Genomic DNA, 18,423 nt, shown 5'->3' with positions numbered 1-18,423 from the left:
TCCTGCATATAGTAATAACCGACTCATTGAACAACTTGATTAGAACTCCGTCCCATGCAGAGAACATCAAATAATACAGTAACACACACAAAACTCCGACCAGTTTTGAATTTAGACTGTCCTTATTTGAATTAACTTGCATGATCCTTTATTTTGAAGGATTGCCACTTCCTGCCGTGATGCCGCAGTATAGCGAACCTGCTGCTTCCACCTGAAACCTGTTGATGCCCTTCTGAAGTGTCAGCTGCGTCATCACAGCCACGTGTTTCGGTTGAGAGCACTCACGCCTGTGATGCAGCAGGTGGAGGACTGTTTGCCTGGTGATGGTGCTGCTGTGTGTGTTTCTGGTCTGGTCCTGTTTGTGCGTCTTTTCTCCAAATGCTGGTTCCGTCACCCTCTCTCTGGTTCTTCCTCCTTTTAAGATGGATGCAGTCAGACACAGTCTAACAACAAATCACCCACAAAACAGGTTTCAAGCCACTTTATTTGATATTCAGACAATTTGGCAACTTGCACAACAACAACAACAACAACAACATTTCCACAATACAAAAGATAACAAAGACATATCAAATATAAACACTTATGACTGAGTAATATTTTTGTTGTATCAACTGCAGACTCACATATATCACAATATTCCTATGATGGGACCAGAACAACACTGAAACACCTACAGCTCCTCTCATGCATTAGTACTGGCTCATATACTGTAGGTGCTGACTAACTTTGTAGAAATGATTTAGAAAAGTAGATTCTGTATGTGCTGCTTCAAATATCATAAATATGTGCATTTAGGACGCATAGGGTTAACACATGTTCATTTCATCAGTACACAAATCTAAAGGAACAGATGACAACATGTATTGTCTACATAAATACTGACAGTGAGGAGTTTTCATGCAGCCAACAGGTGGCAACGTCTCACCACACATGTTACACATCACAGTGACTGACGTAGGATGCTGTCAGTAACCAGACAGAGCAGGCGACAGAAGTCACTAGTGAAGTAAATAGTGTTGCTGTACCCAGGACATGACCGTTCTGATGGCTGTGTCACTGTGTGGCTCCTCTATCGCCTGATCAAACACTTACCTTTACTAACACAGGGGAGCAGATGAAGAAGGACCCGGGACCGGTCCACCTCAGAGCACCAGGTTCTGGACGGAGCAGGGCCTTCCTGGGTTCTGTTCATGATCATGATATTATCTGTTGTTGCAGTTTGTGCAGGTTCAGACACAACGCGACGTTTAATAATTTACAGGCTAAATACAGACACAGATCTGCAGAATGTTAAAGGAACAGCGTGATGGGACATTTAGAGTGTTGGCTTAGCCTGTCCACCCGTAGGTGGAGGTGCCGCTCAGTGCTGGGTCTCCACCTCCACCACGGTCCAGTCTCCGGGCGGGGCGCCGCCCCGGCCGTCGGGGGAGAAGCTGCTGACGGAGGTGACCGTGGCGTCAGGAGGCCTGAACTGTGGCAGAAGATGGGGCCACGTGCTGCTCTCCAGGGGGCTGAGGGTGCCGCCCGACCCGACGGGGAGGAGGAGCAGGGGGGGGCAGCGCCCGTCTCCAGACAGCATCAGGGTCTGGTTGATGAGCTGCTGCACCATGTCCACCTTCTTGTTCCACGCCAGCTCCTGCGTTGGCACCGGGTGCAGCTGCCTCTGGGCCGACACCAGCCTCCTCCCCACCACCTGCACGTTCCGGTTCTGCTCCCCCCGGGCCTCGTCCTCCTCGTCGCTGGTCTCCATGGCCTCGTAGATGGTGCAGAGCCCTGAGGATGGGGAGAGCATGACCCCTGTTGGGCTCCTCCTCAGCTGCTGCTGCTGCTGGATCTGCTTCTGCTGCATCCGGTACTGCTGCTCCAGCTCCAGCTGCCACTGCAGAACCTGCCTGCGGTGCCGGTGCTCCTGCTGCTGCTGCTGCAGCTGCAGCTGGAGGAGCTCCCTGCGCTGCCTCTCCAGCTGCTTCTGCTGCTCCAGCCTCAGCCGCTCCTCCTCCAGCCACTGCCTCTTCTGCCGCTCCTGCTCCTGGCGGTGCTGCATCTCCAGCAGGTTCTCCTGGTGCTGCTCCAGCCTCCTCAGCTGCTCTCCACCGGGCCGACCGTCCAGCAGAGGTGGAGGGGGAGCGATGTTGGCAAAATGTGCCGCAAGGTTCGGGTCGATGGGCCTCCTATTGCCTGGCACCATGGCCAAGTAGTGGCCATTGGCTATAGGAACTGTGTGGTTCTGGTTCTGGTTGTCTTCCTGCGAGCGTGTTTGCAGCTTGAGTCCTTCATCCGCTTTGTTCTTCAACTCTCCTGTGAGACAGTCAACATCACTTCGAGCACCGATCACAGACGCATGCATCAAACAGAACTGGTTGGACAACAAGGGCGGGTTCAGGAGAGTTCTGACAAGAGGGCGAAGGTGGGATGCAAAAAAACGGGTCCCCCAAAATAAGGTCACAGCCATCACACTAACAGAACCAAGAGACACTCATGGGGTGACTGGAAGGTGTTTTCTCTCTGAAGTTGACTTTTCTTTAATCAAACGAAAGCAGCACAGACACCAGCCGTTAGACAGAGACACGAACAGGGGACACAGACCGGACTCGTTGCACGTGGCTTCATTTACAGCAGCTGATTCCTTTTGTTGAAAACATGTGGCCTGGTACAGGTGTGTGTGTGTGTGTGTGTGTTTGTGTTGGGGGAGCGCGAGGCATCTGGAGAGTTTGGATGAGCATGAAGAAGGTCGGAAGAAACAAGCAGGACGGGGAAAACGAGTTTGGACTCCAGCCTGACGCTCACGGTGCGTTCAAGCTAAACTCCTGTTAAACCTGAACAGGTTTCACCTTTGAGCCTGAGTGGTTTGGTTTTGCTGGAGAACCATGCCGGAGAACTGTGCGCCGGGAAACCTTTCGGACCTGCTTGATCTCAACCAAAATTCCACTTTAAACCACACCACTGTACGAGGAGGTGGCTTCCTGTTCCCCGTGGAGGAGAACAGGAGCTGCCGCGTACGCGTCCCAGCTGTGGCTCTCATGGGTTACCATCAAACGAGTCCGTTTGGACAACACACACCTCGGTTCTGAAGGTGCATCATGAGTCCGCATGGACTCTTCCACTCATTTTAACCCATTTCTCTAGAAGATGATGATAATCGGAGGTCATTTATTTACCATGTGTGCTTTTATGTTGCGGGTCTCATCATCAGATTTACCAAAGTAGTAGACTGTAGATAGAAAAGAGATTTTTACAAGGCAGCAGTTTTCCTCTGGCGTCAGTAAATAAAAGCGTGGTATGAATTTGCTGCTTTGGGTTAAAACCTTTTAGACTGATCCGACTCCGTCCAGATGCTCAATGCTGACTAACACAGGAGAGGCACAAGCTGGGCCGGACAAACGGCATCTGTGACGGTTCAGACATGCTGGATCCACAGGGGAAAGAAGAAACAGGAACAAAAGGCCTTGCAATGATGTTTTAATGGAATTTTGAAGGATAACCTAGTGTGAACCATTCATTCATGAACACGTCTAGTGTAGAACTGTTCCAACTTCAAGGTAGTACAGTCTTGTTAGTTAAACATGCAATATACTGTTGAAATAGTCACCCAAGCGCCCAGTGACGTGGACCCAGGGAATGGTCTGGTTAACAAACGATCAGCTAACTGAGGCCTGAAGCTCACAGACTGCACGTTACACAAGAACCTTAGGAGCCTATGCAGAGAGCGCAGAACCTCTTGAAGCACACAGTAAAAACTCCACCAACTGCAATCTAAGACCCCTCATACCTACTGAAGCTCGTTAATATCTAGCCTTCATTTTGACAGCCAAAAGTCTGAAAACAACAACACAAACTCTGAAAGGAAGCGTGTGACTATTGCTGTGTTGCTGCTGAACATGAAGCGTGTGTACACAGGGTCAGGGAGGACCGGGTCTCAAATGAAAAACCAAAACAACAAATGAGCAAATACAAAAAAAAAACAAAACTGACATTTGTTCGGTAAAAACAGTAGGATAAATACACACTGAGTCTGTTCCATTCATTTAAGGTTTAAAAGCTCAGCCTGTTCCAGAAGAAGCAGTGTTACTGAAAAACAACATTCTACTAGAAAATGGTAGTAGCTATTGTACAGAAGAGTTTAAGCCATACACTCAGAACCGTAACAGTATGAAAGAGGAGGCTTCATTTAAAAATTGCTACACTCGTTTTCCATCTCATTTGTTCCTTTTTTAAAACCTTTTTCCTCCATTTTTTCTTCTAAGCCGTCTAACCCAACTGGAGAGAGAACCAACAACAGGTGAGGGGGTGCAGGGTAAAGGTGCATTCCAGGGTAACGGGTGGGGGCTTATACGTTACCTGCCAGAAAACTATCAGTCTTATCACGCATGGTGGAGTAGTAAGGCGGCTGGCTGGCGTCCGCAGACTCCTCGGCCCCCAACGCACCCACCTCCTCCGCCGGCAGCATGCAGTGGCGCTCCTCCAGACTGGGGTAGACGTCTGCGGGGTGGCCCAGAGGCATCAGGTCCACAGGCAGCCCCAGCCGCTCCTCAGCCTGGGCAGCGGCAGCAGCTGGCGGCACAGTCAGCTCCTTGATGAGAGACGGATCCTTGGCCTCCTCCGGCAACTGCTCCTCGTTCTCCAGGGAGAAGATCCCGGGGCTCTTTCCGCAGCTCTCGGCCATGGAGTGGGCGTTGGAGTTGGAGGTGGTGCAGTCGAAGCCGTAAGAAGCCACAGAGTTAGCGGACTGAGGAGTGACCCCACCTCCGTCCTCCTCTCCCTCTCCACCCTGGGCGTCCGCCGCCTCCTCGTCCTCCTCTAACGCGGGCATGTTACAGCCGGAAGGAGGACTTTCAAATCCAGCCGTCTTATCCATCGGCATCGGCGCATCCGGGTCGTTTATCTGCATCTCACCCTCTGTGTCGCTGGCCTCGTCCCCGGAGGTGGAGGGGGAGGACGGGGCGGAGGCTGGAGCCGTTGGGGGTCCGGTTCCCAGGATCTCGTCAGCAGGGAGCGTCTCAGCCTCTTCCTCTTCTCCGTCCCCTTTCTCCAGGTGGATCCCAAGGTCCTGATCCACGTCCGCTTGGACCGACGCTGGCACCGGGGTGTGCTGCTTCTCAGAGCGGGACTCCACCCCAGAGCTGCTGTCGTAATCACGGAGCTCCTCGGGCGTGCTGGTCTCGCTGCTGCTGCGGGCGGCCAGAGCCGTGCTGGTCTGGGACACGCCGACGGCTGGAGGAGGGAGCAGGATGTTTACCTCCTCAGGGGCTGAAGTGTGGAACTCCTGCTGTGACTGGAGAGTAAAAGAGGGGGCAGTGCTGTCCAGGCAGGGCTGGGCGGGGGACTGGGTCGGGGTTTCAGACTCGGCTGCGCCGTGGTCACACACCGGACTAGGGGAGGCTGGCTGAGCCCAGGTGTCACAGAAGGGGTTGGTCTGACCCCAGGAGGACGCAGGTGCTGGAGGCACAGAGCCACTGAGGTCGTCTAGACGCTCGTCCTCGTTGAAATCATCTTCATCCACATTCACTCCTTCACTGTGCATCTCCACATCTTCATCCTCCTCCTCTTCGTGTTTCTGCTGCTGGAACGTCATGTGATGCTCTTCCACCCTCTCTGAGCTCAGGTCCATATCGTCCACCCGCTCCTCTTCCTCCTCCTCATCCTCATTGGCCAGGGTTTCTACATTAGGAGAACCCATGAGGTTCCCGTCTCCCTCAGAGCCACGGAGGCTGGAGTCGATCAGGGCGTCTGAGCTCTGAGTCCCCTCTAGGATGGCGGTGTGCTGGGTGCTGCTGAGGTCCGAGACCCCCTGCTGCCGACTGCTCGTGCAGCTGCTCACATCCTCAGAGTCCATTCCAGAGAGTAGGTCGTCCCCAGGCCAACCCGCTGAGCCCCCGAACCCAGAGGACCGCACCTGGAACTCCTCAGAGGGCTGAGACATGCTCATGTCAGTGATGATGGATGAGGGCTGATGGCCCAATCTCCTCTGCTCCTCCTCATCATCCTCATCTCCATCATCATCATCATCATCATCATCATCATCATCATCATCATCATCATCGTCGTCATCCTCATTGATCTCCTCATCAGCCTTTTCCACTGCCTCCTCTTGAGGGGACAAAAGGTCCCTGGGGGTGAACTTGTCTATCAGAGAACCTCCCAACAAGTCAGGCTGAGCCATTAGGTTATGGGCTGCAGCAGATGGAGCTGAGGAGGAAAACAGGTTCTCTTCCTCATCCTCTTCCTCCCCTGTCTCCTGTGCCTCAAAGTGTTCCTTATTCTCCTTCATCAGGAAATGATCAGTGTGCTGGGAAGTGGCCAGGAGCTGGTTCTGGTCCCACGGATCAGGCTTCATCTCTGTATCTCTGTCACTCTGTGGCTCTCTGACAGGAGAAACTGGGCAGGGCGGAGAACAAGGAGGAGACATGACAGTAGTCCCCAAAGGAGAAACCAAATCTTTAGCAGACTCGTCCAATTTAAACAGTTCTAGCTGGGCTGACAGGGGAACACTGGAGAACAGGTCTGCTTCCACTGATTCTGCAGGGAGTTCTGGAGAGGTTTGCTTCAGATGGTCAGGACTTAGTTCATGATCAGGTTCTGGGGTCAAGTTTTGCCTGGGTTCAGGTGTGGTCTCTCTTACAGGTTCCGGGGTCAGTCTTTGCATGGGTTCAGGCGTGGGCTCTCTTACGGGTTCTGGAGTGGGTTCACGAACGGGTTCAGGCGTGGGCTCTCTTACGGGTTCTGGAGTGGGTTCACGAATGGGTTCAGGTGTGAATCCTCTTACAGGTTCTGGAGTGGGCTCACGAACAGGTTCAGGTGTGGTCTCTCTTACAGGTTGCGGGGTCAGTCTTTGCATGGGTTCAGGCGTGGGCTCCCTTACCGGTTCTGGAGTGGGTTCACAAACGGGTTCAGGCGTGGGCTCTCTAACGGATTCTGGAGTGGGTTTATAAACGGGTTCAGGTGTGAATCCTCGTACGGGTTCAGGAGTCTGCACCAACTGTATAGCTGGTACAGGCACTGATTCTGGTGTGGGCTCTGAGACTGCCTGTGGTGCTGCTGCAGCAGGTTCTGGTTCCTCCAGCCCAGCGATGACAGTGGCAGCAGTAGCGATGGCGGCGGCAGCTGCGACGGTGGCAGCGATGTCTTTTACAGGTTCTGCTGCAGTCTTGGGGGCCCGCTTGACGGGAGTGGGGGTGCTGCTGCCAACGGTTTTCTTGGCTGGGGCTGTTTTGGATGCCGGAGCCTTGGAAGGAGCGGCCTTAGTGTCCGGTGCTTTGGAGCGGATGGGGGTCTTTGTGTCTGCGGCTTTATTAGCAGGAGGCTTTTTGGCTGCAGCGTTTGAAGTAGATTTGGGCGTCTCAGGCTTCGCAGACTTTGTTGTAGACGGAGGCCGAGTGAGGGGAGACTCTGACGGCTTTTTGGCGCCTGGTTTGGTGACATCTGATGGGAAAGAGAACATGTTAAAGAGTTAGTTTTTATAGAACCAAACCCTGACATTACATCTTAGACTGAGTTGTTTTCCAGCTCTTTGGTTGCTCACAGACAATGCTTCTAACCATGACAGTACAATCATACATACGGAGAATTTATTATTTATATTTTTCACTTGTATGTAATCATGTCATTTAAGTTAATGAACACACAGCACCACATACTGACAGAAAAACTGAAATATGACATAGTCACAAGTATTCAGGCCCTTTGCTGTGACACATTTAACTCCGGTGCTGTCCATCTCTTCTGATCATCCTTGAGATGGTTCTACACCTTCATTTGAGTCCAGCTGTGTTTGATTATAATGAGGCACCTATTATAATCTATACTGTACTTAAGGTTTCTAAGAGAACAGTGGCCTCCATTATCCTTAAATGGAAGACATCTGGGACGACCAGAACCCTTCCAGACGTCCGGCCAAACTGAGCTATGAAGAAGAGCCTTAGTGGGACAGGTAAAGAAAAACCCAAAGATCACTTAGGCTGATCTCCAGAGATGCAGTTGGGAGATGGAAGGAAGTTGTAGAAAGTCAACCATCACTGCCGCCCTCCACCATTTGGGGCTTTATGGCAGAGTGTCCTGCAAGGCACATGAAAGCCCACATGGAATTTGCTAAAAAACACCTGAAGGACTCCAAGATGGTAAGAAATAAGTTTGGTGGTCTGATGAGGCCAGGAAAGAACTTTTTGGCCCTAATTCTATGCGGAGTGGAGAAAACCAGGCACTGGTTATCACCTGTCCAATAGAGTCCCAACAGTGAAGCGTGGTGGTGGCAGCATCATGCTGTGCGGGTGTTTTTCAGCTGCAGGGACAGGACGACTCCTCCCTGAACCGCCGCCTTACCGTGGTGGAGGAGTTTGTGTGCCCGAATGACCCCGGGAGCTATGTTGTCGGGGGCTAAATGCCCCTGGTAGGGTCTCCCAAGGCAAACAGGTCCTGGGCGACGGGCCAGACTAAGAGCGGTTCACAACCCCCCATGAAAGACAAACCACCAAGGCCAGAGACGTCGCCCGGTATGGCGCAGCCGGGGCCCCACCCTGGAGCCAGGCCCGGGGTTGGGGCTCGTATGCGAGCGCCTGGTGGCCGGGCCTATTCCCACGGGGCCCGGCCGGGCACAGCCCGAAAGAGCGACGTGGGGCCGTCCTCAAGTGGACCCACCATCCGCGGGAGGAACCGTAGGGGGCCGGTGCAGAGTGGATTGGGCGGCAGTCGAAGGCGGGAGCCTGGGCGCCCCAATCCCTGGATAACCAATCTGGTTATTGGGACATGGAATGTCACGTCACTGGGGGAAAGGAGCCTGAGCTTGTGCAGGAGGTGCGTGCTGGTCGGGGTACCGGCTAGAAATAGTCGGGCTCACCTCCACACACAGCCTGGGCTCTGGAACCCAACTCCTTGAGAGGGGCTGGACCCTTTTCTACTCTGGAGTTGCCTGCGGTGAGAGGCGGCGGGCTGGTGTGGGCTTGCTCATAGCTCCCCAGCTTAGTCGCCATGTGTTGGAGTTTTCCCCGGTGGACGAGAGGGTCGCTTCCCTGCGCCTTCGGGTGGGGGATAGGTCACTCACCGTCATTGTGCTTACGGGCCGAATGGCAGTGTGGAGAGTACCCGGCCTTCTTGGGGTCCCTGGAGGGAGTGTTGGAAAGCGCTCCAACTGGGGACCCCATCGTTCTTCTGGGAGATTTCAATGCCCACGTAGGTAACGACAGTGATACCTGGAGAGGCGTGATTGGGAGGAACGGCCTCCCTGATCTGAACCCGAATGGTGTTATGTTATTGGACTTCTGTGCTAGGCACAGTTTGGCCATAACTAACACCATGTTCGAACATAAGGGTGTCCATCGGTGCACGTGGCACCAGGACACCCTAGGCCGGAGGTCGATGATAGACTTTGTAGTCGTTTCACCTGACCTTCGGCCATATGTTTTGGACACTCGGGTGAAGAGAGGGGCTGAGAGCTGTCAACTGATCACCACCTGGTGGTGAGTAGGATCCGCTGGCAGAGAAGGAGGCTGGAACGACTTGGCAGGCCCAAACGTATTGTGAGGGTCTGTTGGGAACGCCTGGCTGAACCCTCTGTCAGACGGACCTTTAACTCACACCTCCGGGAGAGCTTCGACCAGATTCCGAGGGAGGTGGGAGACATAGAGTCCGAGTGGACCATGTTCTCCGTCTCCATTGTCAACGCGGCCGTTCGGAGCTGTGGACGCAGGGTCTCCGGTGCCTGTCGTGGTGGTAATCCCCGAACCCGGTGGTGGACGCCGGAGGTAAGGGACGCCATCAAGCTGAAGAAGGAGTCCTACCAGGTATGGTTGACCTGTAGGACTCCTGAGGCAGCTGATGGGTACCGGCAGGCCAAGCGTGCTGCAGCCCGTGCCGTTGCGGAGGCAAAAACTCGGGCTTGGGAGGAGCTCGGGGAGGCCATGGAGGAGGACTATCGCTCGGCCTCAAAGCGATTCTGGCAAACCGTCCGGCGCATCAGGAGGGGGAAGCAGTTCTTTACCAACTCTGTTTTCAGTGGAGGTGGGGAGCTGTTGACCTCAACTGGGGATGTTATCGGACGGTGGAAGGAGTACTTTGAGGATCTCCTCAACCCCTCCGACATGCCTTCTGCTGAGGAAGCAGAGGCAGGGGACTCAGAGGCGGACTCGCCCATCACCCAGGCTGAGGTCACCGAGGTAGTTAGTAAGCTCCTCGGTGGCAGAGCAGCGGGGGTGGATGAGATCCGTCCTGAGTACCTCAAGTCTCTGGATGTTGTGGGGCTGTCTTGGGTGACACGCCTCTGCAGCATCGCGTGGAGGAGGGGGACAGTTCCTCTGGACTGGACAACCGGGGTGGTTGTCCCTCTTTACAAAAAGGGGGACAGGAGAGTGTGTTCCAACTATAGGGGGATCACACTTCTCAGCCTCCCTGGGAAGTCTATGCCAGGGTACTGGAGAGGAGAATTCGGCCGATAGTCGAACCTCGGATACAGGAGGAACAATGTGGTTTTCGGCCTGGTCGTGGAACGCTGGACCAGCTTTATACCCTCAGCAGGGTGCTTGAGGGTTTGTGGGAGTTTGCCCAACCAGTCTACATGTGCTTTGTGGATCTGGAGAAGGCATTCGACCGCGTCCCTCATGACATCCTGTGGGGGGTGCTCCGGGAGTATGGAGTCCGGGGCCCTTTGCTAAGGGCTGTTCGGTCTCTGTACAACCGGAGCAGGAGCTTGGTTCGCATTGCCAGCAATAACTCAGACCTGTTCCCGGTGCATGTTGGACTTCGGCAGGGCTGCCCTTTGTCACCGGTTCTGTTCATTATTTTTATGGACAGAATTTCTAGGCGCAGCCAGGGGCCGGAGGGGGTCTGGTTTGGGGACCACAGGATTGCATCTCTGCTTTTTGCAGATGATGTTGTCCTGTTGGCTTCATCAGGCCAGGACCTCCAGCGTGCGCTGGTGCGGTTTGCAGCTGAGTGTGAAGCGGCTGGGATGAGAATCAGTTCCTCCAAATCTGAGGCCATGGTTCTCGACCGGAAAAAGGTGGTTTGCTCTCTCCAGGTTGGAGAAGAGTTCCTGCCTCAAGTGGAGGAGTTTAAGTATCTTGGGGTCTTGTTCACGAGTGAGGGAAGGAGGGAGCGTGAGTTTGACAGACGGATCGGTGCGGCGGCTGCAGTAATGCGGTCGGTGTATCGGTCCGTCGTGGTGAAGAGGGAGCTGAGCCGAAAGGCAAAGCTCTCAATTTACCGGTCAATCTACGTTCCTACCCTCACCTATGGTCATGAGCTTTGGGTCATGACCGAAAGGGCAAGGTCACGGATACAAGCGGCTGAAATGAGCTTCCTCCGCAGGGTGGCTGGGCGCTCCCTTAGAGATAAGGTGAGGAGCTCTGTCACCCGGGAGGAGCTCGGAGTAGAGTCGCTGCTCCTCCACATCGAGAGGAGCCAGCTGAGGTGGCTCGGGCATCTAGTTCGGATGCCTCCTGGACGCCTCCCTGGGGAGGTGTTCCGGGCATGTCCCACCGGTAGGAGGCCCCGAGGAAGACCTAGGACTCGCTGGAGAGACTACGTCTCTCGGCTGGCCTGGGAACGTCTTGGGGTCCCACCGGAAGAGCTGGAGGAAGTGTCCGGGGAGAGGGAAGTCTGGAACTCTCTGCTTAGACTGCTGCCCCCGCGACCCGGCCCCGGATAAGCGGATGAAAATGGATGGATGGATGGATGGATGGGACAGGACGACTGGTTGCAATTGAGGCAAAGATGAATGTGGCCAAGTACAGGAATATCCTGGACGAAAACCTTCTCCAGAATGCTCAGGACCTCAGACTGGTCTGAAGCTTTACTTCCAACAAGACAATGACCCTACGCACACAGCTAAAATAATGACCCAAGCAGAGACCTGACTTCAACCCAATTGAGCATCTCTGGAGAGACAAGACAATGGCTATCCACCTACGTTTACCATCCAACCAGACAGAACTGGAGAGGACCTGCATGGAGGAATGGCAGAGGATCCCCAAACCCATGGCATCATTCCCAAAAAGACTGGCTGTATGAGCTCAAAAGGGTGCTTCTACTAAATACTGAGCAAAGGGGCTGAATACTTAGGAGTTTGGTTTTTCTTTTTTAATAAATCTGCTAAAATGGTGTCAATATGAGGTGCTGTGTGCACATTAATGGGGAAAAAAACTGAACTTAAATGATTTTAGCAAATGGCTGCAATATAACAGAGTGAAAAATTGAAGGGGGTCTGAATACTTTCTGTACCCACTGTAAATCCCTCCACAAGACAACCGACTATTTCCTACCTTTCTTCACAGGGGTTGAGTTTCTGGACGCTTGTGATGCTGGAGCTTTGCCACTAGAGGGGGTAGTGGAGGAGGCTTTGGAGGCGGCGGGCTTGGTGCCGGCCGAGGAGGCTTTAGTGGTGGCAGCTTTAGGTCCAGCTGGGGAGCTTTTGGTTGCAGTAGGTGGTCGGGCTGAGCCCGTAGGGGGACGAGGAGACGCCGTCAGGCCGGTTGTAGGCCTGCTGAACAAGACAAAGATAACATTAACAGACATGGGAGGCGCAGAGAAACACAGCAACTGGATGAGAATGCTCGATAGGATGAGGATCTCCATCTTGAGGCAAACCTCAACAAAGGTCAGCCTGTGGTTCTGGCAGACCCAGAATCAAAAGTCTGCCTTCGTTAGTTATACTGTGATAAACAAGTAACAAGGCTCTAAATGAGCCCAGAGGCAACTGAGGCCTGACCTAAATATCTGATGTCGTGGCATCAACTCATTAAGAAAGAAGTCCCTGCTGTAGCCACGGGTCCCTTTCTGCCCCCCACCCAACATTGGTTCCTCTAAACTAACTTGTCATGCATCAGAACTTAAAGTCTTAGTCACACCAGGCCCAGCTCTCTCTACAGGGAGCTGAGTCACCATGGCCCCTGACGGGTCAGGACCCGATAGCCCTGGGCCCAACCATGTCCCCAGAACCCATCCCCACGAGGGCGGGGCAGTGGTTGGTAGCGGCGAAGCAGCCGACTTCTATGTCACGTAACCTACATGTAGTCCGTCCTGACAAGGCTGTGGTGTGTGATCTCCCGGGTCCACGCTGCACTAACTGCCTGTTTCTAAATAAAGACATGAGATGGTCCTGGCAGAAAGAGAACAGGCAATGATAGGAGGAGTGAAGATGGTTGGGACCACGTTAATCTTTTATACTGGAAGGAGAACAAAAATAACTGCTCCAAATCACTGAGCTGGAGCACGGCGCTGTTGACTGCGTGCTCATTGTGTCAGGGCGGTGAAGTGCTGCGTGCTCTTTCTACCTGCTGAATGGAGCAACATTAAAGCCAGCGGCAGCGATGAGGGTGTGGCGTGTGAGGAGCCTACACAAGCTGACAGTGGATCCACATCATTCAGAATTAAAAAGGTGTGTTACTGATACGTGTCTGTGCAGCCGCACCAATGTACAAACCACCGACAGGCTCAGAACGTGTGCTAACTGTTACAACGACCAAATGATGAGCGCACAGCACAGCACAATGAAGCCGTGTAATGAAAGATACTAACTACTGGTGTCTGTCGGTGCCGTGTGAACAGCGAGGCGTGACCCGCAGCTACGCCAGCAGCCGCTGACCTGCTGAGGGACCACGGGCCGGCCTCACCTGCTGAAGGCAGCGGAGGCAGGAGCATCACCCTGGGAGGCAGGTGTTCACACGCTGACATCCATCACACACCCACAGCGCCACCGGACACACGCATGGACACACGCACACACACGCAAACGCAAACACACGCAAACGCAAACACAAACACACGCGCGCACCCACACACCCACACACACGCACGCACACACGCACGCACACACACACACACACACACACACACACACACACACACACACACACACACACACACACACACACACACACGCACACACACACAGTCTCTGGCCGACGCCTACCTCCTACCTTGCCTGTGCAGCCGCTGCCTAGTAGGAACCACAGCAGACCACACCCATGTTGCCTGCTTCATTGTGGAGAGCTGACCACACACACCATCACAGCAGTGAGATCATTAGAGACGCTGCAATAAATATGCATCACCCCTGAGGGACCGTCATCGAGCAAAACAGCATGACTAACGTGGGAACGCAGGAGGCTGATGGGAAGCCAGCTGATCCCCAAAGAGTCCGCTCAGTACAAGGGCTCAGACCTCCTAAGGGTCACACCCCCCCCCTGTGTGTTCTGTTGGTGCAGCCCGTACCACGGGTCCAGGAAGCCCTTCTTTGCCCCACTGAGAAACCAGCCACTGCCTGCAGTGATGAGCTGCGACTGTCCACACACATGAGGCTGAGCTCGATGCCTCAACGCAGCCCCAGTACAACCTGTGCCCCCTCATCTCCTCCATCGCCTTCCAACCCTCTGTCAGGTCCGGTTTGGGGCGTGTGTGACAGCAGCCTGAAACCGTGAGTGGAAGTTCAAGTGTCTGTCGAGTTCCCTGATCTATTTACAGGAGAGGCTCCACACTGACTCATACAGACAAGACAAACACACAGCAACAGTGCCACCTCGTTTTCATTTGGACCGGCTCCACTCAACAGTGTTTAGGACTAGGCAGTGTCTTAGGCATGTGTGTGTGTGTGTGTGTGGGTGTGTGTGTGTGTGTGTCTATGTGTGTGCATGAAACAGATTTCCATCAGCTCTTCACTGTGTTTTTGTCCGTTTTGCTTTCATCACTCGCTCCTGCTCCTCGTCTGCAGCTAAACCAGGGTGAACCCTGCCGAGTAACGAGGCTGTAGATGTTCTCAGTGGTTCAGATTATACAGGCTGTCCATCACAATTAGTAACAAGCCCCAGTTTAAGATGTTTGCACATTAACAGCTGAATGAGATGTAATCTGAGTAATCTCTACAATCCCACTGCTTGTTGGCACGCATACCGGGGGCGGGGGTCTGATCTGTCAGGCAGATTTGTTATACAGATGGATTCTGGTGCAAACAAAGAGCAACATCTCACTGTGAATCTGCATCCCACAGTGAAGGCAACTGAAACACTGTAAAATCCACTGAAGAACCAGATGCAACTACAAATCTTGTGTGTGTTGAACGCACACAGAAAAACCCAGTCACAGTCATGGACCTTCACGACTGACTGATCTCATAACTACGTAACCATCTGGAGCCGGATCCATCCGACTGGACTGGTTGGTACCCAGGGGCCCTGGTACATGGATTTATTCCTTTTGGACGGAGCCAGACAACCTGTTCTTAAGCTAAACTACACTAACCGTATATGTTTACCTCATACTTTAGCGTGTGAAAGCATAAATACCTTTTTATTTGTTCTATATTAAATTGTATTGAGACATAAATTGTAATGTATTTTCAGCCAATGTCTTAAATGATGTAAAAATGCAGTAGATAGATGCAATAGCAGATGTATCAGTGCTCTCATTTTACTTTGCAGCCAAATGAAGGGGCTCCTTCTTCTCCCAGCTCGCATTGGTTGTGACCAGTTCATCACAATCGGCCGTATCGCGTCTGCACAGATGCCGACACGATGACATAACGCTTAGGAAGACAGAGGGTTTACTCAGATGTTGTGACTCCCAGGGGCTCCATCTGATCATGATCACACAGGGACTCAGGTGAGGAGCACATGGTGAGCGGACAAACACACGCTGTCATAACGAGCGTTGCCGGCCCCTCCCTGGTGCAGCTTGTTTTATTAATAAGGTTCTGGTGGAGCCTGTGAGCGCGGCTCCCAGGCCTGTTCCCACTGCGGCTGCTTGGTGGCCTACTTCGAGCCTGTATGTGGAGGATCATTGTGCCTGCTCCTCCGGGGTGTTTTTCTTTAACAGGGTCGTCTTTGAACCTGCAGCCAACTGAAGTCCTTTGAACCAACTGTTGTCACTTGGCACGGACACTGCTCCCTGCACTAAGGTACATTTCTCTCTAACAGCTGCCTGTGCGGCAGCTGCAGCCTGGGCTCTTGGCCGTGGTCACACCTACCTGGCTGTCTTGGAAGCCGCAGGTTTATCTGGCTTGGGTGAGGCTGCGGATCCTGGCTTGGTGGGAGTGGCAGAGGCTGGTCTGGGAGCTGAGAGACGGGTATGAAACAGTAAGAACAGTGACACAGCGACATGTTGAGGTAAATAAAGATTGCTTAGGGCACATGCATGTCCAACAGCTGTGAAATCGCTTCATGCTACGCTGATCTTGACCTTTACCGGCGCTGACATTTTCACCAACCTGGGGGCTTTCTGGCTGCAGCTGCGGTGCTGCTGGTTTTGACGCCGGTAGCAGAGGGGGTCTTCTTGGCGGCTGTTGTTGTGCTCGGAGGCTTTGCACCGTTGCTGGCTGTCGCAGCTCCGGTGGCCTTCTTCTCGCCCTCTTTGCTGATGGGAGCTGGTGGTTTTTTGGCCGGGGTCGGGGTGCTCTTCTTCTCTGGAGCAGGTGTACCCTTCTTAGCCAGCCCGTTGCTCTGAGGCTTGGACACTCCGTTTGAGAGCCGGCTCGGGGTTGTGTTGGAACGCGAGCCGGGTGTGGTCTTGGTGGTACTGCCGGGGCTTGGTTTGGGCTTGGCTGTGGCCTTATTGGTTGTCTTGGATTTGTCTCCTAAAGTCTTGTGGTTGGTTTTGGCAGCTGGGGGTTCCTTGGCCTGCTGTGACTGGAGTCCCCCCTGGCCTGACTCTGCTACAGGCTGCTGTGGCATCTCCTCCTCAGCTGGACTGGCAGTCTGCTCCTGCCCTACAGCCGATGCTCCCTCATTTCCAGGATTGGATTCCGGTGTTTCCATTGGCTCCAGTGCCACTGTGGCGACCCCATCCGGCTTCATCTCCCCTTGAGTGGCAGCAGTCCGTCTCTGCGGGGTAGTGGTAGTAGACTGAAGTGTCAAAAGACGGCCACAAGTCGGCAGGCGTTCGAGGTCTGTTATGGAAAGAGATAGGATGATATAGAGGACGGTCAGATAACAGCAAGACCAGACATGAAAAGCAGATCAGTGTCTCTACAGAAGATTCAACAAAGAGCATGTTGTTTGGGCACAATGAGTAGGATCAGCATTAAAGTGTAGTCAAGCACAGGGGACAGTCACGCTCATAAGAAAAAACAATTAGATCATCTCTAATGTGATGAGCTGAGCAAGTGTGACAGCTCAGCAGAGGCAGGAGGACAAGATGTCTGCTGCAGAACCTTTAATTTCAGTGGCAGCAAAAACAGTGGCGCTACAAGGCTGAGGGAGCCGCTAGGTGGGTCAGCTCCCGCTTTCCTTCCCTGGTACAAATGGCATCAGAACCACTAGTGTGGAAGACTACTTTTCTGATGTAGTTCACTCATGGGAGTGCAAAAGGGTTGAGCACGCAAACCACACACACACAAATATATAATGTATAATCCACCAGTAATAATAACAGGCCTAACTTCTAAATCTGTGCATGGACATAAAAAGCAGTGTAGGATGAGGAGGGCATGCACTCGCAAGTGGGTCAAGGAACCAACAATAAAAAAGCCGAAGACAGTTTGACTGACGAACACAAACGGAGCAACTGAGGCTGAGAGAGAGCAGCCACAGCACACGGTCAGTACAAGCTGTCAAACTGTGTCCCTTTACTTTCAGACGGAAGGAAGACAGGAAATGGTTTTTACAAGTACAAGAGGTGGGAGTCGCAGGAAGCTGGTGGTTTATGGAAGGCAGAGGCCGGCCCAGAGGAAGACGTCCGGCCTGAGGAGCACGGGAAGAGAAGACATGTAGAATGAGCTCACTGGCTTCAGAGCCTTCATCACTAGTCATCCTAGTTTCCACTGACCTAAACCTGTGTGTGCGACTGTCCTATTTCTGCAGGACAGTCATCGTCATTATGCCGCTGGCTTCCTGGAAACAATTCCCGCTCTCTTCCTGTTTCTTCCCTCTCTGCTCATCCTTTACTCATCCTCCAAACTGAGTCGCACATGTCAAAGGGCCTTCTTTCATTCTCCACTTCCAACTGCTCCCTGATGTGCCCTCCACCACCCCCGCTCTCCGTCTACCCCTCTGTTTACTGTTTGTCATTGCACAGATGTCCAGAGCAGCTGAGCATGACCAGAGGAGGAGCAAATACCCGTGTCTTCCCAACAGTGGAGACACGGCCCGTGCAACAGGCCTCCACCCTGAAGCCGAAGACGAACCGTCGGCCGCAGGAGGTTTTTAAAGTCCGGCGGGTCTCCAAACAGAGGCCAGTTGGTTTAATTATGTGGTAAGCAGTCACAGCATGGAGCAGAGATCAGGGTGCCGATATTAATTAGAGGCTTTTGGCCCCAGTGACACACCTGGTACTGATAATTAAACCTGCCGTGTGGGTTTTAGGATTGTTTGAGCACAAAACTAACAAGTGGAAATGAATGTCTCCGTCATTAGCAACGACCAACATGGCAGCTCCAACCCCAGGCCTCAGGCTGGAGTGGAGACTAGGACGGAGCAGGTCCAGCTAATGGACCACGCAGTGACC

The 18,423-nt window shown here is 53.2% G+C and overlaps 1 protein-coding gene across 1 annotated transcript; it reads right to left on the bottom strand.

Moving 5' to 3' along the window:
• Positions 1 to 466: 466 nt before the first annotated feature.
• Positions 467 to 17,487, bottom strand: LOC114860129 (uncharacterized). The gene is made up of 6 exons (XM_055510760.1): positions 17,468 to 17,487; positions 16,190 to 16,867; positions 15,950 to 16,037; positions 12,252 to 12,472; positions 4,342 to 7,422; positions 467 to 2,301 (listed from the first exon to the last, which is right to left on the bottom strand). Exons 2-6 carry the CDS (start codon positions 16,773 to 16,775, stop codon positions 1,364 to 1,366), a joined length of 4,914 nt encoding a protein of 1,637 aa, XP_055366735.1. The 5' UTR covers positions 16,776 to 16,867; positions 17,468 to 17,487; the 3' UTR covers positions 467 to 1,363.
• Positions 17,488 to 18,423: the final 936 nt, after the last annotated feature.

Source organism: Betta splendens, chromosome 8 (genome assembly GCF_900634795.4).
Source record: "Betta splendens chromosome 8, fBetSpl5.4, whole genome shotgun sequence".
Taxonomy (NCBI): Eukaryota; Metazoa; Chordata; class Actinopteri; order Anabantiformes; family Osphronemidae; genus Betta; species Betta splendens.
The sequence above is the reverse complement of the archived record's forward strand: the minus strand, read 5'-3'. Positions and strand labels throughout refer to the sequence as shown.

Bases quoted from the DNA above. Each gene is read 5' to 3' on its own strand.
- LOC114860129 (XM_055510760.1), bottom strand. From the start codon at position 16,775: ATGAAGCCGGATGGGGTCGCCACAGTGGCACTGGAGCCAATGGAAACA. The intron at 12,473-15,949 runs GTAGGTGTGACC...TGTCTTGTTCAG, and splicing joins GCGGCTTCCAAGACAGCCAG to CAGGCCTACAACCGGCCTGA. The intron at 2,302-4,341 runs GTAACGTATAAG...ACTGTCTCACAG, and splicing joins GACTGATAGTTTTCTGGCAG to GAGAGTTGAAGAACAAAGCG.